This window comes from Aotus nancymaae, unplaced genomic scaffold, assembly GCF_030222135.1.
Source record: "Aotus nancymaae isolate 86718 unplaced genomic scaffold, 86718_ANA_hifiasm-v0.15.2.pri h1tg000004l, whole genome shotgun sequence".
Taxonomy (NCBI): domain Eukaryota; kingdom Metazoa; phylum Chordata; class Mammalia; order Primates; family Aotidae; genus Aotus; species Aotus nancymaae.
In genome coordinates this window covers 43,294,730-43,321,761 of record NW_026988415.1, presented here as the reverse complement: position 1 = coordinate 43,321,761, position 27,032 = coordinate 43,294,730, and the positions used below count along the sequence as shown (strand labels likewise).

Genomic DNA, 27,032 nt, shown 5'->3' with positions numbered 1-27,032 from the left:
GCAACATTTGGCAGAAAAACAAAAATGCCTATCCCTCACCTAGGTCTATGGGCACAGGCCTGGGGGTAGAGCCCCAGCCAGGGACCAGGTCCTTCTCTCCTTCCATATCATTTAAAGGTATCACCCTTCCCTTCACCCTTCCGTATCAGTTGCAGTGAGCTGTGATGGCACGACTACACTCCAAACTGGGTGAGAGAGTAAGACCCTGTCAAAAATAAAAACTGGCTGGGCGCAGTGGCTCATGCCTGTAATCCCAGCACTCTGAGAGACTGAAGCCAGTGGATCACTGGAGGCCAGGAGTTCAAGACCAGCCTGGCCAACATGGTGAAACCCTGTCTCTACTAAAAATACAAAATTAGTGGCCATGGTGGCTCATGCCTGTAATCCCAGCTACTTGGGAGGTTGAGACAGGAGAATCACTTGAACCTGGGAGGTGGAACTTGCAGTGAGCCGAGATTGCACCACTGCACTCCAGCCTAGGCAACAGAGTGAGAATCCGTATCAAAAAAATAAAAATAAAATAAAATGAGGAATTTAGTAAACAATCTGTGCAAGACATTGTGCTTTGCACTAGTGATGCATTACCTCATTAAACTTCTCACCAAACCCGTGAAGCAGGTAGATATTCCCATTTTACAAAGATAGTAGGACCAAAGAGGTAAAGTAAGTTTCCCAGGGTCACACAGCCAATAAGCAGAAGATCTCGCATTTGAACTTAAGTTGTCTGACAACAGGTCTTTAGTTTTTTATGACTATGATATACAGCCTGCCCTCCTTATTTGTTTACTTATTTGGAGACAGTCTCACTCTGTTGCCCAGGCTGGAGTACAGTAGTGGGATCACGACTCATTGCAGCCTGGACCTCCGAAGCTTGAGAAGCAATCTTCCCACCTCAGCCTCCCAAGCAGCTGATACTACAGGCATGTGCCACCACATCCTGATAATTTCTATCTTTTTTTGTAGAGACAGGATTCTGCCTCTTTCTTGGTGGGTGGGGATCACTGCATAGTTTCTGGCTTTCTCCCAGGGATAAGCCTGGGTTTTATTCTTGCATTGGCTCAGTGAGGGAAATTAATTACATATATTTCCATGGCTTGTGTTAAATTGAACTACTTCTTACTCACCACCCATTTTCTTCCACTAATCAGCTCTCACTCACTCTGTAGGACTAGGTCAAAACTCATGCCTCCTGCAGAAAGCCTTCCCTGGTCTCTCCAATTACCCCCTTTAACATTGGTCTCTCCCAAATTCATTGTAAAGGAGAGGTCCAAGTCTAATCAACTTTCTGGGGAATACCATCCAGTAGAGGGAATTGGCGGTCCATCTCTGGGGAAAAATTTATCTCAAACATATCTCCAGATGTTTTCATATGTCTATGAGCAAAGAAACAGTCTGGCAGGGACAAGAACATCATGGTCTCACTGGCTGCCTATAGTTCACACCCACTGGCCTGCTCATGAATACAGCACAGCTTCCACCCAGGACAGTCTTTTAGACAGGAGAAGGATACCTTAAGCATTTTGTGGGTCAGTCCAAATCCTGCCCACTGCTAAGAAGTTCTGACCTAAGTATCCACATATATCAAAATTATTATTTCTTATGGAGATCTGATGCCCCAGTCAAAATAGAAACCTGAGTAGGGACTTTCAGAATGGCAGAGTGAAAACCTCCAAAAATCTGCTCCTCAAATACAGCAATGAGAATATTGGCAAAAATTGTTAAAATCAAGTTTTTCAATATTCTGGAAATTATCCAAAAGCTTGCAGCAATCTAAGGAGCAGTTATTCAAGAAAGAACTGAATCTTGGTAAGAACACTGATCTTTGTGGCCTTTTAACTTGTTCTATTCGCATCCCCCTTTTTTCGGCTCAGTGGCAGCCTTGAAAACCAGAAGCCTCACAATCACAGTAAGCTGTGAAATCCAGCTGCTGGGACAACTAGATATGCACCTGGAAAACAAAGCTGGGCTCCAACTTCACACCACATGCCAAACTTACCCCAAAACAAAGGCACAGGAAAGAAAAATATAAAACTCCTAGAAAACATAGGTGTAAATCTTCAAAACCTTAGATATTCACATGAATTTTTACAATGAAACAAGTGACTGAGACATTTTGTACCTTTGCCCATAACCGTGTGGTCACTTGGTAGCTGTACTCAACATTTATAACCAATATCTTTGAAAGCTCACTGATTAAGCAATTCCAACAGTACAAGGACTTCCTCTTCTCTTTTTTTCCAGGGTCTCACTCTGTCACCCAGGCTGGAGTGCAGGGGCATGATCACAGTTCACTCCACCTCCTTGGCTCAAATGATACTCCCACCTCAGCCTCCAGAGTAGCTGGGACCACAGACATGCACGACCACATCTGGCTAATTTTTGTGTTTTTTGTAGAGACGGGGTTTTACCATGTTGCCCAGGCTGGTCTCAAACTACTGGGCTCAAGCAGTCCACCCCTCGACCTCCCAAAGTGCTGGGGTTACAGGTGTGAGCCACCACACCCAGCCCTACGACTTCTATTCTTACCTACAAATAGAATAGGTTACCCAGCAAAAACTACTGATGTAGATAAAATATAAAATGTGGACAAGTATGGAGACTTTAAAAGTGAACCAGCCTTCTCACTACTATGCTTGACTAGTCTTTTTTTTTTTTCTTTTTAAAGTGCTCATGATAAGCCTGGGCAATGTGGTGAAACCCTGTCTGTACAAAAAACACAAAAATTAGCTGGGCATGGTGGCACTGTCCTGTAGTCCCAGCTATTTGTGAGGCTGAGATGGGAGGATTGTTTGAGCCTGGGAGGCGAGGCTGCAGTGAGCCATGATCTCACCATTGCACTCCAACTGGCAACACAGTGAGATCCTGTTTCCAAAAAACTGAACCAGATTTTGCCAGATTAAAAGAATGAAACTTCCATACATATCATCGGAAATAACATTGTGCTTTCCTCTCATACAATGAGACAGAGATGAGCAAATGTCCTTTCAATCTCTGTTAACTAAGTACTATTACCAAGGAGGATTGAAGAGCTAAACATCTTCACAGTTTCAACACTAACGCTAGCCAAGTGTCATATGTTAAACACCTCAAATAAGGTATACTGTGGCAAACATTCACATAACCACAGCAAAGCAGATACCGTTTTTTATGAACAACTCAAGATAATTGACTGAAAATGATTAGTGGGACTTCCTCAAAGGCTTATCAGCACAGGCGACTACAATATTAAATCTTGTTACTCACTGAACAGTTTATGTTAATATTATTTACTATTATTACTATTTTTACTTACAAAAATATTATTATTTAATATTTTTATTAAATATTATTACTATTTTTACTTACAAAAAACTCCACACACTTCTGTTGTTTTTAATAAAGATGTTCAGGTAAAAAATAAATCGTTCAAGATCTTATTTTAAAAGGAGGCACAATTATCTAGAGATGTTTCATTTATCCAGAGCAGTTTCATTTAGCATGATGGATAAATTCTCTTTACATTTTTCCCCTCTACTGTCTACTTCTGTCCACTCTGAAGTCTCTGGGATCAAAGAGCCCCTCATCAGCAGCAAAGCGAAATGCTTTGTCTACCAGCCTGTTTCTCCTCTACCTACTATTTGCCTTCCTTGCTCCTTTTACTTCAATCCTTTTCTGTTAACCAAGCTCCTCACCTCTGTTTGAATTACTATTGCTTCATAATAAACCAATCCAAATTTTAGTGGCAATAAACAATCATTTTACTTTGTTCTCGGGTTTTGTGGTTTAAGAATTGAGACATCATGGAGCAGAGATAGTTTGTTTCTGCTTCATGATGTCTGGGGCCTCAGCTGGGAAAACCAGAAGGCTGGGGGCTATAATCATCTAGGAGCTTTCATTCACAGGCTACTGGTTAATGCTGGATATTAGCTGGAACCTCAGCTAGGGCTGTTGATCAGAGGACCTACAGGTGGCCTTACCATAGGCCTGGGCCTTCTCACAGTATGGCAGCCTCAGGGTAATCAGACTTTGTAATGGCAGCTCAGGGGTCTAAAGGTGAATGTCCTTGCAGGTGAGCCAGAAGCTACACTGCCTCTTATAGCCTAGCCTTAGAAGTCACAGTCTCACTGCATCCTATTCTATTGGTTAATATAATCAAAGTCTGCCCAGATTCAAAGGAGATGAGACATCTGACCCTACTTCGCAATGGAAGGGTAGCAAGGTCACATTACAGAAGAGAGTGTGGGATGAGAGGTACTATTGTGGTCATCTCTGAAAAATACAATCTGCCACTTTCTCCCATGTACTTCTCATGTTTAACTATACTTTGATCTTATTTTTTAAGGAAAAATCACCTCAGGAGGCTAATATTTTAACTGAAGCTCCTAAGCTCTGTTAGAAGGCAACCAGAAGGCCAGGCACAGTGGCTCATGCCTATAATCTCAGCACTTTGGGAGATCGAGGCAGGTGGATCACTTGAGGTCAGGAGTTCAAGACCAGCCTGGCCAATATGGTGGAACCCCAACTTCACTAAAAATACAAGAATTAGCTGAGCGTGGTGGTGCATACCTATAGTCCCAGCTAGTTGGGAGGCTGAGGCAGGAGGATCTCTTGAACCCAGTAGGCGGAGGTTGCAGTGAGCCACGATCGCACCACTGCACTCCAGTCTGGATGACAGTGAGACTCCATCTCAAAAAAAAAAAAGGAAGGTAACCAGATGCTTTCATCCACATCCAGTCCCAAGCTTTCCTGTTCGGCACATCTGACTATTTATGGGCTATAAACGACTCTTGGCAGAAAGGAAATCTGGCCTCCAACAGGCTGCTGGACCCAGCACTGGTCACTCTGGAGGAGAAAAGCAGCCACTGACATGTGGCAACTGGCCTGGCTCTTGCAGCTGGGCCTTGGTGTTCTCCCGATGAACACAAACGATTTCATAAACCGCCACTATCAGACAAGGCCACTATGTGACCACAGTGGCCAAGAAAAAAAACAATACCACCTCACAATTGTATCTGAAGAAACAAAACATGAACTTTGACGAAGCCACAAAAATGACCACTCTGCTATCCTGGCTAACAGTAACTGTTGCTACTTTACCAATTAGCCTCCTTGTGGATAAGATTCAGTAAGATACCCAATCACAGAATTATTCCCATTTCCTAACAGAGTCCAATCCAGAGCAAAGCCACGCTTCTCTAAATCTTCCTCAAATTAACCTAACACAGGTTCAAATCCCACAATAAGTCCTTTCTGACACCCTCCAACAGAGAAGCACCACAGTGCCCATGGTGTATGCTCTCCCTCCATGTGATGCACTGAGCAATCAACCCAACCTGTTCAACCACAGGTGTGTTCCCGGTAGTCTTGGGCTAGAGGGCATTGACAAATCCTCTAAGCACCTTGCATAAGAGAACTCATTTTTGGCAGAGGTCACTTCCTGTCCCCTGAATTCTAGCTTTCAGTCAGACTTTCAACTTGGCTCTTTTACATTGCAGTTTTGGCAGACAATTGTACAAACTCCTTAGACTGCCAGAGCTATTAAAATGCCCCTAAAGTGATATATACATACACACACACACACACACACACACACACACACACATATATATATCTTAGATATATGTGTATATGAGATCTGGTCCCCCCGGTTTCCTCCTCATCACCTTATCAAGTGCAGAAACGTTATTCCAATAACAGTGACAACAGCTACCCTGCCCCCAGCACGGTCACAGGACCTAAAGGAAACCTGGCTTCACACACACAGGGTGCTCAAGCCTTTGCTTTGGGAAAAGCAATAGGTAGGCTTTTCCACAGTTGCAGATCCCAGATTCACAATCCTATTTCTGCCACCTCCTCCTCCTCCTCCTAGAGGGTTATTCATTTTTCTCCTAATCTTATTTTGTAAAGAAAAAATGTGACATTATGATAATTACCCTTTTCTTCCTCTCCTTTACAGTTCTCACTCACTTGATGCAATGACTCTTACCCTCAGAAAAACCGCTCCAAAGAAAACACTGACCTCCATAGCCTAGTAGTTCAGTGCCAGACCAGAAACCCCACCCCACTTCAGGTAAGACACACAAACTGATTTAAAGTTTAGTTTAAGGAATCAACTGTAGCACACAGAATATATGGACTGGAAACAATCCCATCTAAACTTAAACTCTGGAGTAATTGTGTTTGGTGCTCTCATACCCATGGCCCAAAATTCTTCTTCACAACCATCTATTTACTCTCAGGGTCCCTGAGATACTGGATGTTCATGCAACAAAATTAAATCATTCCTACTCAGGCATCATTTAGGAAATGGAGCTGCAGAGTTCAAATTTACATAGGCTTCTTTCACCTCCTCACATTTCATGGAAAATAACACTGTCTGTAAGGCTAGGTGTGGATTTAGGCAGAGATGAGGACTACAGTGGAGGGGAAGAATAAGTGCACAACAATAAGTGAGAGGCTCACCAATCACATGCAAAATTTGATTAATTTTCAAGACTCATGTGTGATTGTCCTGCTGACTCCTTCGGAATATGGGTATGATAGAGAACATAGAGAACAGATTTCTTTTTTTTTTTTTTTTGAGACCAGGCTAGAGTGCAATGGCGCAATCTTGGTTCACCACACCCTCCACCTCCCGGGTTCAAGCAATTCTCCTGCCTCAGCTCCTGAGTAGCTGGGATTACAGGTGCTTGCCACCATGCCCAGCTAATTTTTGTATTTTTAGTAGAGACGGGGTTTCACCATGTTGACCAGGCTGGTCTCGAACTCCTGACCTCAGGTGACCACCCGCCTCAGCCTCCCATAGTGTTGAGATTACAGGCATGAGCCACTGCACCTGGCCCGAGAACAGATTTCTGAAACATCCAAGGCACTGGCCATCTTAGCACTTTGCTGGCCCCTACAAAGACTCACAACAGACTCAGGCCAGTTCATATGTACTTTTTGGTTGTCTTTTTATGTGTGTCTGAGTATTTGGTTTCAGTTTTCATTTATTTTCTTTTGTAACTGGCCTAGGGAGATTTGGGATGAAGCATTGACAAGAGTCTAGAATGATCAGTGACATTTCTGAAAATGTGTCCTAGCATTTTTCAGGCTCATGGGAGGGGGTTTGAACGGGAAATACAACTGTGGACTGCCACCCTCCAGGAGACTGTTTAGTGCCAACCCCTAAAGGAAGGCTTCAAATTAAGCTCTAACACAATGAGATTTCTGATTCTGTGTTCTGGAATAAATAAAATGATTACAGTCACAACTTGCATAGCAACAGGAATATATTCTGAGAAATGTATCATTAGGCAATTTCATCATGAGAACATCATAGACTGTACTTACACAAACCGAGATAGAATGTGTGTGTGTGTATATATATATATTTCTTCTCATATGGAAAACCAAATGTCCCAGCACCAATAATGAATATCAATCATTACCCCAATCAATCTGCAATGTCAATATCAAGTGCTATGTATCAGGTTTCTATATATACTCCATTATAATCTAATGGTATTACCATCATATATGTGGTCCATCATTGATCAAAATGTCACTATGCAGTGCATGACTGTATTCCTTCTAAGGGGAGGGTTTTATTGGTGGGGGGAACTACCTACCAATTCTGACTTCTTATACTAATCTTTCTCTATCAATTAGATTGTCACATGGTCTTTTTAATTTTTAACCTCAAACATAATTTGTTACCAGAAATTAGGAACACTTCATTTTTTGTTGTTGATGACACAGTGGGGGTGTGAGTTCCACTGTAAATAATTACTTGAATATAAATCAGCAAGGGATTTGAATAGAAAACAGCTACTTTGTGTCTTTAAACAATTTATGATATAAGTCACTGTGACAACTACAATGGAAAAAAAACAGATTTGCTTTGTTTAGTTCAGGAGGATGATCTTTGCTCGACCATCCAAAACATACAAACACAAAAACAAATCCATTTTATTAAAGATTTAAACATATGACCTGAGACCATAATGCTACAAGAAGCAAACCTAGGGAAGAAACTACAGGACACTGGTCTGGGCAATGAATTTTGGGATTTGACCCCAAAAGCTCACGTAACAAAAGAAAACTAAACAAATGGGATTACATCAAACTAAAATGCTTCCACACAGCAAAGAAAACAATTAACAGAGTGGAGAGACAGCCTACAGATTGGGAGAAAATATTTGCAAGCCATACTTCTAATAAGGGGTTAATGTCCAAAATATATAAGGAACTCAAACAACTCAATAGCAAGAAGACAAATAACCTGATTAACAAATTGACAAAGGACCTGAATGGACATTTTTTAAATCAAGACATACAAATGGCTAACAGGCATCAGAAAAAATGCTCAACATCACTAATCGCTAGGGACATGCAAATTAAAATCACAATGATATATTACTTCACACCTTTCAGAATGGCTATTATCAAAAAGATGAAAGATGTCAGGCCAGGATATGGAGAAAAGGCAACCCTATACATTGTTGGTGGGAACATAAATTAGTACAGCCATTATGGAAAACTGTATGGAGGTTCCTCAGAAAACTAAAAATAGAATTACCATATGATCCAACAATCCCACTTCTGGGTATATATCCAAAGAATATGAAATCAGTATGTCAAAGAGAAATCTGCACTCTCATTTTCATTGCAGGATTTATCACAATAGCCAAGTTATGGGATCAACCTAAGTGACCATCAATGGATGAACAGATAAAGAAAATGTGTGGGGAGATCCAAGATGGCCAAATAGGAACAGCTCTGGAGTGCAGTTCCCAGGGAGAACAATGCAGAGGGTGAGTGATCACCACATTTCCAAACGAGTTTTTACTGCTCACAGACCAGGAGATTCCCAGGCCAAAAAGCACCACGAGTTTCCAGCATGGCTGTTTCAGCCGGGGCCGCGGGTTTCCGCACAAAAACTCACACAAAATCTGGGCGGCCGTTTCAACTGGCGCCTGGAACACCTGGGAGACAGAGTGGCCCATTCAACTGAAAAAGAGGGGGCTGAAACAGGGAGCCAGGTGATCTGGCTTGGTGGATACCACCCCCACAAAGACCAGCAATCTGAAACGCTCTGGATTCAGAGTTTTGCAGCAAGTGCAGCTGGACCTGGGACAGGCCAGCTCAGTGGGGGGAAGGGCTTCTGCCATTACCAAGGCTGTCCACCACTACCAAGGCAATCTGCCATTACCAAGGCAGTCCATCATTACCGAGGCAGTCCGCCATTACTAAGGCACACCACCATACCAAGGCAGTTCTAACTGTACCTCTGTAAACAAAACCGCAAGGAAGTTTGCACAGTAGCTGGGCAGAACCTGTGGCAGCTCAGCAATGCCTCTGCTGGCAGACTGTGACTAGACTACCTCCTTGCTGGGCAGGGCATCTCTGAAAAAGGGAAGCAACACGTCAGGAACTTATAAATAAAGCCGTACCTTCCCAAGATAGAGCACCTGGGAAAAGAGGCGGTTATGAGTTCCACTGCAGCAGACTTAAACGTACCTGCCCAGCAGCTCTGAATGGAAGAATGGAGCTCCCAGCACAGCACTTGAGCTCCTATAAGGGACAGACTGTCTCCTCAAGCAGCTCCCCAACCTCCGTATATCCAAAGAGATACCTCATAAAGGAGAACTCAGGCTGACACCTGGCGGGTACCCTTCTGGGATGAAGAGAACAGAAAAAGAAACCAGCAGCAACCCTTACTGTTCTGCAGCCCCTGCGGGTGATCCCCAGGCAAGCAGGGTCTGGGATGGACCTCCAGCAGTCCTGCAGCAGAGGGGCCTGACTGCTAGAAGGAAAACTAAAAAACAGAAAGAAATAGCTTCAACATCAACAAAAAGGACATCCACTCAGAGACCCCATCCGAACTGCAAAGACCACAGGTAGATAAATACAAGAAGATGGGAAGAAACCAGCGCAAAAAGGATGAAAACACCAAAAACCAGAACTCCTCTCCTCCTGCAAGGGATAACAACTCCTCACCAGCAAGGGAACAAAGCTGGATGGAGAAAGAGTCTGATGAATTGACAGAAACAGGCTTCAGAAGGCGGGTAATAACCAACTTCTCAGAGCTAAAAGAACATATTCTAACCCAATGCAAAGAAACTAAGAACCTGAAAAAAGTTAGACGAAATGCTAACAGAATAAACAGCTTAGAGAAGAATATAAACAACTTGATGGAGCTGAAAAATACAACACAAGAACTTTGCAAAGCATACACAAGTTTCAATAGCCGAATCAACCAAGCAGAAGAAAGGATACCAGAGATTGAAGATGAACTCAATGAAATAAAACAAGAAGGCAAATTAGAGAGAAAAAGAGTGAAAAGAAATGAACAAAGCCTCCAAGAAATATGGGATTATGTGAAAAGACCTAATCTACGTTTGATAGGTGTACCTGAATGTGATGGGGAGAATGAATCCAAGCTAGAAAACATTCTTCAGGATATTATCCAGGAGAAATTCCCCAACTTAGCAAGGCAGGCCAACATTCAAGTCCAGGAAATACAGAGAACACCACAAAGATATTCCTCAAGAAGAGCAACCCCAAGGCACATAATTGTTGGATTTGCCAGGGTTGAAATGAAGGAAAAAATGCTAAGGGCAGCCAGAGAGAAAGGTCGGGTTACCAACAAAGGGAAGCCCATCAGACTCATAGTGGATCTCTCAGCAGAAACCCGACAAGCCAGAAGAGAGTGGGGGCCAATATTCAACATCCTTAAAGAAAAGAACTTTCAACCCAGAATTTCATATCCAGCCAAACTAAGCTTCATAACCAAAGGAGAAATAAAATCCTTTACAAACAAGCAATTGCTGAGAGATATGTCACCACCAGGCCTGCCTTACAAGAGCTCCTGAAAGAAGCACTAAACATGGAAAGGAACAACCAGTAACAGCCACTCCAAAAATGTACCAAATGGTAAAGACCATCAACACAGTGAAGAAACTGCATCAACTAATATGTAAAACAACCATCTAGCATCAAAATGGCAAGATCAAATTCACACATAACAATATTAAACTTAAACGTAAATGGGCTAAATGCCCCAATCAAAAGACACAGACTGGCAAATTGGATAAAAAGTCAAGACCCATTGGTATGCTGTATTCAGGAAACCTACGTCATGTGCAAGGACACACACAGGCTAAAAATAAAGGGATGGAGGAAGATTTATCAAGCAAATGGAGAACAAAAAAAAGCAGAAGTTGCAATCCTAGTCTCTGATAAAATAGACTTTAAGCCAACAAAGGTCAAAAAAGACAAAGAAGGGTATTACATAATGGTAAAGGGATCAATGCAACAAGAAGAGCTAATGATCCTAAATATATATGCACCCAATACAGGAGCACCCAGACACGTAAAGCAAGTTCTTAATGACCTACAAAGAGAATTAGACTCCCACACAATAATAGTGGGAGACTTTAACAATCCACTGTCAATATTAGACAGACCACCGAGACAGAAAATTAAAAAGGATACCCAGGACTTGGACTCAGATCTGGACCAAGCGGACCTAATAGACATCTATAGAACTCTGCACCCCAAATCCACAGAATATAAATTCTTTTCAGCACCACATCGCACCTACTCTAAAATTGACCACACAATTGGAAGTAAATCACTCATCAGCAAATGCAGAAGAATGGAAATCATAACAAACAGTCTCTCAGACCATACTGCAATCAAATTAGAACTCAGGATTAAGAAACTAACTCAGAACCGCACAACTACATGGAAACTGAACTGGCTCCTGAATGTCGACTGGATAAAAAATGAAATGAAGGCAGAAATAAAGATGTTCTTCAAAACCAACGAGAACAAAGACACAACGTACCAGAATCTCTGGGACACATTTAAAGCAGTGTCTAGAGGAAAATTTATAGCAATAAATGTCCACATGAGAAGTGAGGAAAGATCTAAAATCGACATCCTATCATCAAAATTGAAAGAGCTACAGGAGCAAGATCAAAAAAACTCAAAAGCTAGCGGAAGACAAGAAATAACTAAGATCAGAGCAGAACTGAAGGAGACAGACACACAAAAAACCTTCAAAAAATCAACAAATCCAGGAGCTGGTTTTCTTGAAAAGATCAACCAAGTAGACAGACTACTAGCCAGATTAATGAAAAAGAAAAGAGAGAAGAATCAAATAGATGCAATAAAAAATGATAAAGGGAATATCATCACCCATTCCACAGAAATATAAACTACTAACAGAGACTACTACAAACAACTCTATGCACATAAACCAGTAAACCTGGAAGAAATGGATAAATTGCTGGACACTTGCACCCTCCCAAGCCTAAACCAGGAAGAAGTTGAAACCCTGAATAGACCAACAGCAAGGGCTGAAGTTGAGGCAGCAATTAATAGACTACCAAACTAAAAAAGCCCAGGTCCAGATGGGTTCACAGCCGAATTCTACCAGATATACAAAGAGGAGCTGGTACCACCCTTCTGAGACTATTCTAAACAATCCAAAAAGAGGGAATCCTTCCCAAATCATTTTATGAGACCAACAGCATCCTGATACCAAAACCCAGCAGAGACTCAACAAAAAAGGAAAACTTCAGGCCAATATCCATGATGAGCATAGATGCAAAAATCTTCAATAAAATACTGGCAAAACAATTGCAACAGCACATCTAAAAGCTTATCCATCACAATCAAGTAGGCTTCATCCCGGGGATGCAAGGCTGGTTCAACATACGCAAGTCTATAAACGTAATCCACCACATAAACAGAACCAAAGACAAAAACCACATGATCATCTCAATAGATGCAGAAAAGGCCTTCGACAAAATTCAACAGCACTTTATGCTAAAAACTCTCAACAAACTAGGTATCGACGGAATATATCTCAAAATAATAAAAGCTATTTACGACAAACCCACAGCCAATATCTCACCACTCCTATTCAATATAGTATTGGAAGCTCTAGCCAGAGCAATCAGGCAAGAAAAAGAAATAAAGAGTATTCAATTAGGAAAAGGGGAAGTCAAATTGTCTTTATTTGCATACCACATGATTGTATATTTAGAAGACCCCATCATCTCAGCCAAAAATCTCCTTAAACTGATAAGCAACTTCAGCAGTCTCAAGATACAAAATCAATGTGCAGAAATCACACTCACTTCTATACACCAATAACAGACTAACAGAGAGCCAAATCAAGAGCGAACTCCTATTCACAATTGCTACAAACAGAATAAAATACCTAGGAATACAACTAACAAAGGAAGTAAAGGACCTCTTCAAGGAGAACTGCTAACCACTGCTCAAGGAAATAAGAGAGGACACAAACAGATGGAAAAACATTCCATGCTCGTGGTTAGGAAGAATCAATATTGTGAAAATGGCCATATTGCCCAAAGTAATTTATAGATTCAATGCTAAACTCATCAAGCTACCAATGACCCTCTTCACAGAACTGGAAAAAAACCACCTTAAACTTCACATGGAACCAAAAGAGAGCCCACATAGCCATGATAATCCTAAGCAAAAAGAACAAAGCAGGACGCATCACACTACCTGACTTCAAACTATACTACAAGGCTACAGTAATCAAAACAGCATGGTACTGGTACCAAAACAGAGATATAGACCAAGGAAACAGAAAACAGCCCTCAGAGGCAACACCACACATCTACAATCATCTTATCTTTGACAAACCTGACAAAAACAAGCAATGGGGAAAGGATTCCCTGTTTAATAAATGGTGTTGGGAAAACTGGCTAGCCATGTGCAGAAAACAGAAACTGGACCCCTTCCTGACACCTTACACTAAAATTAACTCCAGATGGATTAAAGACTTAAACATAAGACCTAACACCATAAAAACTCTAGAAGAAAACCTAGACAAAACCATTCAGGACATAGGCATAGGCAAGGACTTCATGACCAAAACACCAAAAGCATTGCCAACAAAAGCTGAAATAGACAAATAGGATCTAATTAAACTCCAGAGCTTCTGTACAGCAAAAAAAAATAATAATAATCATTAGAGTGAACTGGCAACCAACAGAATGGGAAAAAAAATTTGCAATCTACCCATCTGACAAAGGGCTAATATCCAGAATCTACAAAGAACTAAAGCAGATTTACAAGAAATAAACAGACAAATCCATTCAAAAGTGGGCAAAGGATATGAACAGACACTTTTCAAAAGAAGACATATATAAGGCCAACAAACATATGAGAAAATGCTCATCATCACTGGTCACTAGAGAAATGCAAATTAAAGCCACATTGAGATACCCTCTCACACCAGTTAGAATGGCGATCATTAAAAAATCTGGAGACAGATGCTGGAGAGGATGTAGAGAAATAGGAACACTTTTACACTGCTGGTGGGAGTGTAAATTAGTTCAACCACTGTGGAAGGCAGTATGGCCAATACACCAAGGACCTAGAAATAGAAATTCCATTTGACCCAGCAATCCTATTACTGGGTATATAGCCAAAGAATTATATATCATTCTGTTATAAAGACACATGCAGACGTATGTTCATTGCAGCACTGTTTACAATAGTGAAGACCTGGAACCAAGCCAAATGCCCATCGATGATAGACTGGACAAGGAAAATGTGGCACATATACACCATGGAATACTATGCAGCCATAAAAAACGATGAGTTAGTGTCCTTTGTAGGGACATGGATGAATCTGGAAACCATCATTCTCAGCAAACTGTCACATTAACTGAAAATCAAACACCACATGATCTCACTCATAGGCGGGTGTTGAACAATGAGGACACATGGACACAGGGAGGGGAGCGTCACACACTAGGGTCTGTTAGGGGGGCTGGGGAGGGACAGCGGAAGGTGAGGAGGTTGGGGAGGGATAACATGAGGAGAAATGCCAGATGTGGGTGATGGGGGGATGGAGGCAGCAAACCACATTGCCATATATGTACCTATGCAACAATCCTGCATGATCTGCACATGTACCCCAGAACCTAAAGTACAATAATAATAAAAAAAAAGAAAATGTGCTATACATACACAATGAAATATTCGATCTTCAAAAATAAGGAAAATCTGTCAGTTGATGAGCCTGGAGGACACTATGCTAAGTGAAATAAGCCAGGCACAGAAAGACATACTTCATGTTCTCACTTGTATGTGGAATCTAAAATAATGGAACCCGCAGAAGCAGAGAGTAGAATGAAAGAGATATTTCAAAATTTCATATTCTAAATTAGAGAGTACATTTCAAATATTATCACTACAAAATATGGTAAGTTCCATTTTGAGTCATTTTGTGTAAAAAAATATTTTAGGTAATGAGTTATTTCGTTTGATTTAATTATTCCATATTGTATACATATAACATCACTTTGAACTCGACAAATGTATACAATTTGTTAATATACAATATTATACAAATATAAAAAGATTTTCTAAGCAATGTCAAAAAAACAAATCAATTTTATTTCGTATTTACTACGTTTGAATTCAGACATACATGCCTGACCTTTAGGAGTGTGCCTAGCCTTCCCTACAGAAGATATTCTTTTTTTTTTTTCTTTTTTAGAGACAGAGTCTTGTTCTGTCACCCAGGCTTGAGTGCAGTGGCACAATCTCAGCTCACTGCAACCTCTGCCTCCCAGGTTCTAAGTGATTCCAGGAGATGTTATTTGATTTATTGTCAACTCTGTTTAGACTTGCAGTTCTGCAAGTATGGCTCCATGTCCAGGAATATCAGCATCTCCTGGGAACCAGTTAGAAATATAAATTCGGGGGTCCAACCCTGACCAAATGTAGGGGCAACTTTGTGGATGGGACCTGGCAATCTGTGTTTTAAGAAACCTCTGACTCTTGATTCACGTGAAAGTTTGAGAGCCACTGACTTAGACTGCTATACTGTTGTTTCTTTGGTAAACAAAGAGGCTGCTTTTCTTGTTCAGAAGCTTTAAAATATTGCTTAGGATTTCTGGTGGGTGCACGATTCCCTGCTGTGAACTGAGCTTGCTGGAAAACCAAATAACTGGCACTGCATTGTAGTCCTACCAAGAGCTTGCAGGCGTTGCTCTCATACAAGACTGATTCTTCTAGAGGGGCCTGGAAATACCACTGTGATGGGCAAAAGCTCTTACCAAAAATAAACTAGTTGTGGGGGCTGGGCACAGTGGCTCATACTGGTAATGCTAGCACTTTGCGAGGCCAAGGCAGGTGGATCACTTGAGGTCAGGAGTTTGAGTTTGAACTGGCCAACATGGTGAAACCCCGTCTCTACTAAAAATATAAAAATTAGCCGGGCATGGTGGCGGTCACCTGTAATCCTGGAACCCGGGAAGCTGAGGCAGGAGAATCTCTTTAACCTGGGAGGCAGAGGTTGCAGTGAGCCGCGATCATGCCACTACACTCCAGCCTGGGCGACAGAAGGAGACTCCCTCTCAAAAGAGAAAAGAAAAGAAAAGGGGGGAAAAAAACAGTTTTGGGCCTTAAGTGTTACTCAGTTCTCCAAGTAGCTGAACTTGACCTCAACAGAGAGGAAAAGTGCCTGGAGGAAAATTGTGCTTCGTTTTTGCCCTGCTTATTTTGTCTTCAAAATACATGTTAAATCACCACATCAAACAGCCGTCCCAGATCTCAACTCCCAGGTGAGTTCGGTTGCCCTCAATAGGTTTTCATAACACAGGATCTATCTCTGTCTCCTTGTATTCTAATTGCCTGTCTCCAAATGCAGATAGCAACCGGCAGGCTGTAAATGTCGAGGAAAAAGCCCAATTCCTTTCCTCGTCCGGGGCCTCTAGTGTAGTACCCAGCACAGAGTAGGTACTTGGTATTTCGGTAAAGGAAATCAATCAACGCATCAATAGCAGAATCTGAAACCAGGGACCTAGATCTTTCCAATAAAATCATCTTGCCGAGATGTGACTCAGATGTATTGGTGTCCGGCAGACAACACGTTTTCGCCCTGATTTTATCCTCCATTCATCCATTTGCCGCCTCCCCGTTAGACCCCGCCTGTTCCCGACTACAAATAACCAGTAGATTCACACATCTCAATATCAACACACACACCACAGTTGACACACCCCTTAACCCTACAACTACGCCATCAATTGTCGCCGCCGGGTCCGTCCGCTTGTCAGTTCCCCCCACTCCTCATTCCCTCGCAACTTCCGATCCCCATCACTTCCGTTCCCCTTTGCCCGCTCTGCTGGAAGCGGGATGTGTCTACGCCCTCAGTCCCTAAGAAGTGCCACAAACCTCCGCCTCGCTCGCTGTCCTGGCGGCGGCCGATGGCCCCTGTCCTGTGGCCTCGAAAAGCAGCGGCAGTCGCAGTGACCGGACTGTCACCCATCCGCCATCCTCACTTAGGCGACGTACAACGGCGCTCCCACAATCCTCTTCGCTTCCGCTCCCTCCATTCCTACCCGCCCCCACCCCCACCCCCACCCGCCCGCCAGGCCCCGACATTAACCCCTTCGCGACCATGTCGTTGGCCTGTCTGGTTGGGAGAGCCAGGCGACTAATCTGGTAAAGAGACCAAAAAAACAGGTTAAAAAGACTTAAAAGACTTAGTCATCTTTTGGAACATTTCCCCAGTTTGTTTGTAAGTTGCCTTGCAAGCTTATCAATCATTCTCAAATAGGAGCTTAACTTGTTTGGTGAACAGTTGATGATGATGCCTTCAAGCTGCTAGACCAACACAAACTCCGAATTTACAGTTTCTGACCTTTCACCTTAAACTGTGCCCTTTCTACCCTCCATTCCCCATCTCCTTTGGTTCTTGTCTGACTCTTAACTGCATGTGTAAAGAGCACAGACTTTAAAACCTTAGCTCCCGCGTTCGAATCCCCAGTGTACCACTGTCTAACCATGACATCTTGGGCAAGTGATTCAAGCATGCTATTCTTTGGCTTTCTCATCTGTTGAATGGGTATGATAATAGTACTTACCTCCAGGGTTGCAGTAAAAATATTAAAATTTCACATATGACGAGCACCTAGAACATTGCCTGGCACGGAGTTAAGCAGTATATTGAAACGGAAATTATAATGACTGAATTTGATCTCACCTAAGACCTTCTGGCTAATAATAATAAATGATAATAATCATTTCGCCTGGGACAGAGGGGACTGCCCTTTTCTCTCCAGGCTGAGGCAGTAATACCTGACTCTAGGGACTACTGATATGGAAATTACTACCGCTCTGGCTGGAGTCAGAAGAGTATATCAAAGAGTCTCTTTGTACTGCTCTAAAATAAGCAAAATCCAGTGTTTGCGATTCTATGGACCAGGCACTTAGGATAAGTGCTTTAAACCCATTTTGTTGTTATTCCTTCATCCTCACAAGAACCCATTGCTGGTAGTTAAGTGTATTACCCTCTCCTGTCCCCTTTGTTTGCTTAGAGCAGCTAAGAAAACTCAGATTAGTCAGATTGCATATAAATCAATAGCTTGGCCACGGTCACAGAGCTAATAACAAATGCAGCCAAGACTTAAACTCAGACACATTCAGATGTGTCCTGGTGTCTCCCAAATATCACTGAGAAAAAGACCACCATAAATTCTTTTCAAGTGCTCTCTCTCTCCCAATTACCCACCCCAAGAGTTGCCTCAATGCCCATACAGGAAGACTAGGTTCTCTTCAGAAGCAGAAGGGCAGCCCCTAGTAAGGCAAAGATGTCTCCCTTGAAGGCTGGCAGCCAAGGAGGTGACTATAGTAGGAATTGGCATAACCAGCTCACTCATTGCCCTCCACTGTGCCACACAGCCCCGATTACTGCCTATAGTACTGAAGGCCACAGGGGATAAAGATACAGGGCCTTCACCTTACCCCACCATTCTGTAAAACTTGGATATTAGCAAAGATCTTGCTTATTTTAGGACAGTACAAAGAGACTTGTTAATATACTAATCTGACTCCATCCAGAGTGGTAGTAATTTCCATATCAGCAGTCTCCAGAGTCAGGAATTACTGCCTCAGCCTGGAGAGAACAGGGCAATCCCCTCTGTCCCAGGTTAAAACAAAACAGGAATTTCCTCTATTCCTTCAGAGTGTACAGTACCCAGGATGTTGTTATTCTCGCTCCACACCCACCCACTCTCACTTCCCAACTTATCATCAGGTGGTCCACAGTGGTTTTTTCAGGGGAAGGATTGGTGATGGTGAAGGGACTGGGGACAGTGAAGGGACTGGGGATGAAGGAGAAGGTAAATCCCCAAGTTTGCTGAAGGTAAATGAAGCACTGCCTTCTCCCTACCTCTGTACCTCTTTTGTAGCTCCCTGAACTTCATTTTCACTTGGCATTTCAGAACCCATCACTGAAAACCTAGGAAAGCCTCTCAGGCTTGAACTGCAGACGAATCAGCTTGTCTTTTATTTTTTTCCTGAACACCCAATGATAGTGCACATGTCTGGGCTTGGCTAAATTTGAAAACAAAAAGGACAGAGATAGCATGGGAAGACTTTTTACATAATTTTCTTCATTATTTCTAGCTGTCAAACTATTAGAAAATGTCAGTGTAAGGGGTAGAGCTGTGAGAAGTCAAGTTTCAGAGGCCGGGAAAGAAAAATACTGGTGCAAAGCAAAAGTGTGGGCAGAGGAAATAAAAGCTGACAAGAGTGTCTCTAGGGCCAGTAGAAATAAACAAATGGTGGAGATTGGTGAGTGGGTCTCATACACAAAGAAACCTTGCCCTTTTAGCTCCTTTCACCATACACACCATATCCCCATTCCACAGACTTCATCTGCCTTAAATTCTCCTAACCAATCCAGTTCTTTCATTGCTGGGCATCTTGCCCTAATGGCAGAATTCACCACCAGCTACTACTGCTAAGCAAACCGAGTAGTTGAGGGGAGAGGATGTTTGTAAACCCAGTGTTAGAAAGGGAGATGTGTTCATAGCATCCTTAGTTATACTCATAGCATATTTTTAGAAGTCATGTTCTAGGGCCGGGCGCGGTGGCTCACGCCTGTAATCCCAGCACTTTGGGAGGCCGAGGCGGGTGGATCACAAGGTCAAGAGATCGAGACCATCCTGGTCAACATGGTGAAACCCCGTCTCTACTAAAATACAAAAAATTAGCTGGGCATGGTGGTGCATGCCTGTAATCCCAGCTACTCAGGAGGCTGAGGCAGGAGAATTGCCTGAACCCAGGAGGTGGAGGTTGTGGTGAGCTGAGATTGCGCCATTGCACTCCAGCCTGGGTAACAAGAGCGAAACTCCGTCTCAAAAAAAAAAAAAAAAAAAAAAGTCATGTTCTACACACATAATTTATGTATTCAGATTCTGCAGTGCTCTCTTCTTAAATGTAACTTCTAAAGAAATGTAATTTCTTTATTGTAACTTCCAGCTACAATAAAAGAACCAAGATAATAATTTTCACTGGGATTAAATAACTTCCACCTAAATAAAGACGCAATCATATTTGAAAACCCATTTCTGAATATATTTTAATATATTACTTTTGCTATAACTTTTTGTAATTGGTTCCTTTTATTATTTTACATACACATATTTATTATAGATAACTTATTTTTATTCCTTTTATGCTATTTAGCAAAATATATGATCATCTTCCTTTCTACAGAAAAATCAGATTATGGAGGGTCTTTTAAGTGGTTACTTTTGATTTGGTAACAAAACAAACATTTTCATAAGAAAACATCATTAAACTAAAAATTCATACTGATCTGAAAAATGTTGGTTGTTTCTGAAAAGCCCTTTCTACATTAGTCAAATAAATTACAATATTTATAAGTCTCATGGAGTGTTTAGTTGTGTACAAGATTTTCATGCATAGGAAAGAATATACCTACTTGCTTAACACACGTGTACATCAAAGAGGAGATATGACTTTATCTGTAACAATGGTTAAAAAAGGGCTTGGTAAGAGCAATTGAAGAATGGTGATTTACCCCATTCATTAAAACTTTTAAAGTACTTAAACATTATACTGAATAGAATTTTACAGGGGAATGTATCTTATGTTCTTTTTAAAAAGAAGAAGAAAATTATACAAGGACAAATATAAAAATGTTATGATAGTTTCCTTGGTTGATATTTCTCAAAATTTTTTTTGCCATCAACCCTTAAGCGTGTGAACAAAAGTTCTTTGCAAAGGAATTTGGAGGAAAGAGACTTTATTCCACTGAACAGTTTGCAAACAGGTTTAAAATGAAGGTGTGTTCCAGAGAACAAAAAGAGGGTTTGGGTTTTATTGCAAAAGTTCACACTCAGGTTCCCAGTTACATCCATTTATGCAAATGAAGGATACAAACTTCCATTTATGCAAATGAAGGATATAAACTTGCTTAGTTTTGATTGGTGGAAGCAGCTGAGCCCCCAGTTGGTTGATATGGCTGAGCTCTGATTGGTTGATACAGCTGAATTCTAAAAGTCCCAAAGTTAAAAAGGTGATTTTTTTTAGGAGCTCAGAGTAGGTGTATGACCTCTAGTCAGCAAATGGCTGTCTGGCTCTTTTTCTTAAATTTAGGCCATTAGCATTTCAGGATCCATCTTGAATGACTGGCTCTTTCTGGTTCACATTTGTTCACAAGGGTTTCTATGATTGTATATATAATTAATATCACACCATTTATAATCAAAAACATCGTTTCTAAGTCCATCATCTATCTTTCAAAATTCACCAGTTTCACCACAGAAACAATCCATAATTTCAGTGTCACAATGTTTTATCTAAAATGCCCATCTTTTGTTGGCCTACTCTTCTAAAAGCCCAGGCCAAATGTCACTCACTGTAAAGCCCTCACTAATCTTTCTCGCAAGCCAAACTCATCCTTTCCTTAAACGTGCACTGATCTTTGACAAAGGAGCAAGGGCAATACAATGGAGGAAAGATAATCTTCAATAAATGATGTAGGAACATCTGGACATCCACATGCAAAAAGAATGGATCTAATTCCTACATCCTTCACAGAACTTCCTGAAAGACCTACCACCTCTTCAATGGAAAGCATCAACAGTTTGCACCCTACAATTCTCTGAATTCCTCCCCTCAAAATCCTCACCTTGCTGCTTCCACCAATCTTGGATTATTGTAAAATGATTCTTATCCAATCTTAATCAAGACCCCACATTGAAATATCCACCTTAAATCAAACTTCCAATTCTTAATAAATTCTAGCCAGACATTCCCCTCTGAAACATTGCCAAAGCTTTGTGTAAGTGGAGGTTTTCCTTGCCAAAATAAGTAAGAAACTCAAGCTTTGTTTTATCAGCAGGTTTTGTTGGTGATATTTGACTTAGCTAAACACACACACACACACACACACACACACTTTAAGCTCATTAATCACATGAAAAAATTATAAGGGTTAGATCACCGATTATGGGGTCAAGTGCAGTATATTTCTATCCAATGGTAAACAAAACGATAAAAGTTAGTTGACAAATCTCAATACTACTCAGTCTCTCCTGCAGCCATCAGCTCTCTGGTAGGTAAATTATACATCTGAAAATTTCAAGGCAGATTGCTCCAGGGTTTGCTCTCAGGCTCAGATCTTCAGAGAAAATAAGGAACTGCTATACCCACCCACATTTTCAGAGAAACAGAAATTAGGAAGGATCTTGCAGAATGGAAGGGAGAGATGAATTGGGTAAATCCATTGAGGTGAACTACACCCAAGGGACAAACCAAGCAAATCAAGGTGAGACAAGAAGGCAGGATGCCCAACAGTCATGAACTCTAATGATTAAGAACTTGGTTAAGATGTATTAGTATGTTATTACCACATATTTAAGTAAACATTATATATACAGTGCACAAACTCTATGTACTGCTATCCATATCTATGTCAGTATTTCTTACTGAGAAATATATGGACGGACCTCTTTTTTTTGAGACAGTCTCACTCTGTGGCCCAGACTCACTGCCTCCACCTCCCAGGTTCAAGCAATTCTCCTGCCTCAGCTTCCCAAGTGGCTGGGACTACAGGCGTGTGCCACCATACCCAGCTAATTTTTGTATTTTTAGTAGAGACGGAGTTTCATCATGTTGGCCAGGCTGGTCTCGAACTCCTGACCTCAGGCAATCCACCTGCCTCGGCCTCCCAGAGTGCTGTGATTACAGGCATGAGCCACTGCGCCTGGCTTGGGACTTCTTTAAAAAAAAAAAAAAAAAATTCTCTCAGACCCAAGCATTTGTGTAAATTCTTTTTATAGTATTTCTTAAATGTAAACAAACATAAAACTAAATATAAACTCTGCATGTTCATAAAGCTCTTGTACAAACTTAACACCAAAGCAAATTTACAAATTGTGCACAAACTTTTTTACAAAGTCAATGTAATGTGGTATATATGATGAAACAAAACTACCCTAGAAACGTGAACATACTACTGACTGGCAAGCATATGCTCTTGGCCTTCAGCATGCTTGTAAGTATGTCTTGGGGTTGACTCCACTTTCCCATCACTTTCTTCTTTTTAGATTACTGCAACCCTTTATTTGTATAGGAAGATGCCAAGTATGAAGTTCACCTCATTTGTCTTTTTACTAGATTGTGACAATTAAAGTAGTATTACCTTGTGCTAATTCATTGTGAAAATAAACTCAAAAACGTGTCTTAATTATGTGGCACCAGTTAGCTTTCATGTGGTCATACAGATACTTCAGAATATGCTTAAAATTAAACAGAAAAGTAAAACACATACTTGTAGAAACCTCACAGACCCTATCATTAGACTGCAGTTTAAAAAACACTCACCTTTTGTAGTACGTGTAAAAAGTATATATATTTAATTACAGTACCAGGTGCGGTGGCTCACACCTGTAATCCTAGCACTTTGGGAGGCTGGGGCCGGTGGATCACTTGAGGTCAGGAGCTCAAGACCCGCCTGGCCAACATAGCAAAACCCCATTTCTACTAAAAATACAAAAATTAGCCATGCATCGTGACATGTCTGTAATCCCAGTTACTGGGGAGGCTGAGGCAGAAGAATGGCTTGAACCCAGGAGGTGGAGGTTGCAATGAGCCAAAATCGCCCATTGCACTCCAGCCTGGGTGACAGAGCAAGACTCTGTCTCAAAATAAATAAATAAAATAAATAAATTAGACTATTTTGTTAGCTTATTAACAGTTCCTGGTGCTATTACCTGAGTACCTACATTATCATGCAGCATTTGACTCCTGTTTCTTTTGGATAATCAAGTCTCTTGTTTGTGGGAACTAAGCCATGGCCCATTCAGCCTCACTGGCCTCAGACCCCTGGGGATTGATGAATTAGGGACCATAGGCCAAACCATCACCAGCCTCACTTCCACAATTTTTAAATTGGTCAGCCCCATTGTATATTAATAAATGATTCATTTTGAAGGTACACAATGCAACATACCTTCTTGCAATCTCAATGAAAGAAAGCAGGCAAGCTCAACAGTCAAACAACCAAGTAACTGAAGCAAGATAATGAATACATTTTTAAAGGCACGGTTGAGGAGCTGTTTTCACTGTAAGGTGCATTGGTAGGGCATGGCACAGAGTTTAACACTGAATGGGGCTTGTTTTAGTGACAACCACCACTTCTCTTGCTCTCTTTCTTTTTCCTCCTTCCTTCTTTCGCCTTTCCCCTCATTTCCACCTATCTTAGTTCTCTGCTTTCCTGAAGGATGAACGTAATTGTAAGGCTGGTTGCCTCGCCGGGAGCACGGACACACACCCCCACCCCCTTTTTTCAAAAGCTCGGACAAGCCCGGATGAGCCCAGGCAACCTCAAACATGCTCAGGCTTTTTCCCTTCTCCCATGCTCGCACAGCTTGACCTTCCCTTAAAAGAGCCCAGTATGCAAACAAGGTGCGGGAACTGTAGCCTCTTGCTAACCAATAGCAGCCGAGTCTTAACAACCAATAGCAGTTGAACCTTAACAACCAATAGCAGTTGAGCCTTAACAACCAATAGCAGTTAAGCCTTAACAACCAATAGCAGCAGAGTCTTAACAACCAATAGCAGCCGAGTAATTCCAACCAACAAGAAGCCAAGTCCTAGGTCAAGGCTTGTAACTTACCCAATAGCAGTCTTGCTCTCCCACAACCAATTGAGTTGTTTCACTCCCTATAAAACCCCCTGTCTGAGAGGAGTCCGTGTGACTTCTCCGGCCCCTCCTGTCCGGATCGTAGAACCTAACCTGGAAGCCTGAATAAATTCCTTCGCATTGGCTTATTTTCGTGCTGGCCTCAGTTTCTTCGTTTTAAACGCGGCAAGAACCCAAGAACAAACCTTACAGTAATTAGTTTTTCAATAAAGCTAAATATAGTTAATGCAAATAATTACTTTTGAAAAATTATGCTCACATGAAAATGTGCTTCCATTTATAAATTAGTATTAGGTAGTTTTAAACATTGTCTTCTTTGGGCAAAGCAACTAATTAGCAGTCTTGGGGTTTCCTCTGAATAAGTTTTTTTTTTAATTTTACGCATCCGAGAACGGGAACCACTTGTCCAGAATACAGAGAAGAGAGATGAGCTAAACAGGAAAGAACAGTATATGACACCTAACAAGTTGATTCAAGTTGAACAAGTTAAGCTCCATGATATATTTTCTACCGGAGAGAGGGGGCATATTAGTAGGAGTGCTTAAGTCTCCTTTGGGAGTCAGGGAAGGTTTCACAGAGGAGATAACGTTTGAGCTGGAGTTTGAAGGATTAGCAGGGGAGAAATGGCAGAGCATTCTAAACAGAGTGCCTAATACGAGCAAAATGCGCAGAGCACAAGAGTACTACGTGTCCAGCAGCTCTGAGTAGGCGAGTGGCTGCAGCGTAGGGTTTTTGCAGTTAGGTGATCAAGGGTGAGGCAGGGACTATTTTTTCCTGCTTGGACGATTTCTCCTACAACTCATTGCACGGTGCTGGGCACACACACTGCTGGAGCTCAATAAATACTTGTTGAATTTGGACAGGGTGATCGAGTGTGCTGGGAACCAGGGCATCTGGACGCTTTCTCACGCACCCGCAGTGTGACCCTGGCCAAGTCCCTTTTCTGGGACTGCCGTTCCTTCTTAGTTATCAAGTGCGATAGAGAAAGCGGAGGAGGAGGTTGGCCAGAGACGCCGAGCCCTTGCAGCGGCCTGAATCCCTGATTCCAGGCATAGTGGGCGGGGCGAGCCGCTTTGGGCTGCGGCGGGCGGAGGTTCAGTTCCTCCTCCAGTCCAGTAGGGGGCAAGGGAGCGGCTTCCTGCTGCCCTTCCCCTCCTGGCCGGCGCCGGGCGGACTGCTGCAGTCGCGAGCGGCGAGCGCAGTGGGCGGGGCGCGCCTGGCCCGGACGGGCGGCGGCGCTGCGCTGGCGGGTTGAGTTGGGCGGCGGCGGCAGCTGAGGCTGCAGAGGCCACCGAGGCGCTAACTGGGTGGCCGGCGGGCCGCTGTGGCCTCGAGCAGCCTCTTCGCGCGGCCCCGCACCACCCAAGCAGCAGCGGGCCGCGTCGCCCAGCCTGCCGGTGAGCTGCCGCGGGCACACCCCGGAGCGGCGGCGACTGCGGACAGGTTAGAGTGGGGGCAGGGGCGGGCGCGGGAGCAGTCCAGGGCCAGAGAGGGAGCACGAGCCAGGCTATCTTCAACCATGTCCGACGAGGCCTCGGCCATCACTTCCTACGAGAAGTTTCTAACCCCCGAGGAACCTTTCCCGCTCCTGGGACCCCCTCGCGGGGTGGGCACCTGCCCGAGCGAGGAGCCAGGCTGCCTGGACATCAGCGACTTCGGCTGCCAGCTGTCCTCCTGCCATCGCACCGACCCACTCCACCGCTTCCACACCAACAGGTACGAACTGCAGCTGAGGGCAGGGGTGGATTTTCCACCGATGGTTGCCCCCCTGCTCCTGGTCCTTCTTCCCGGGCTGCGCTTCCAGTCTCCCCCTCCCCCACCTGCCTTTGACCAGCGCTCATTCCCGGGCTCCTTCACTGTCCCCCATCCGTATTTTCACCCCTGCCCTCTGATTTTCCTTTTGACCAGCGTTTCACTCTCTTTTCCTCATTCATCATCTGGCCATAGCGACTCCTCCATTCCCTACCTTCTCCCTTCCTCCCTTCCCTTCCCCCACCTGTATTCTACGAACCCCAAACCCCCACCCTTGATTTTTAAATACGCC

The 27,032-nt window shown here is 42.6% G+C and overlaps 1 protein-coding gene and 1 long non-coding RNA gene across 3 annotated transcripts in view; one reads left to right on the top strand and one right to left on the bottom strand.

The window, feature by feature from the left end:
• LOC105716842 (uncharacterized) overlaps positions 1-17,320 on the bottom strand; it is a 32,377-nt gene extending 15,057 nt beyond the window's left edge. For both annotated transcript variants that reach the window (XR_010337232.1, XR_001107377.2), the window contains exon 1: positions 17,200-17,320. This is a non-coding gene — a long non-coding RNA (uncharacterized LOC105716842). The remainder of the gene's footprint in view (positions 1-17,199) is intronic.
• Positions 17,321-26,448: 9,128 nt separating this feature from the next.
• The window catches only part of FAM199X (family with sequence similarity 199, X-linked), a 29,365-nt gene continuing 28,781 nt past the window's right edge, over positions 26,449-27,032 (top strand). Inside the window, exon 1 of the mRNA XM_012451655.2 lies at positions 26,449-26,704. Within this exon, the coding sequence (XP_012307078.1) occupies positions 26,508-26,704 (197 nt within the window). The 5' untranslated portion in view covers positions 26,449-26,507. The remainder of the gene's footprint in view (positions 26,705-27,032) is intronic.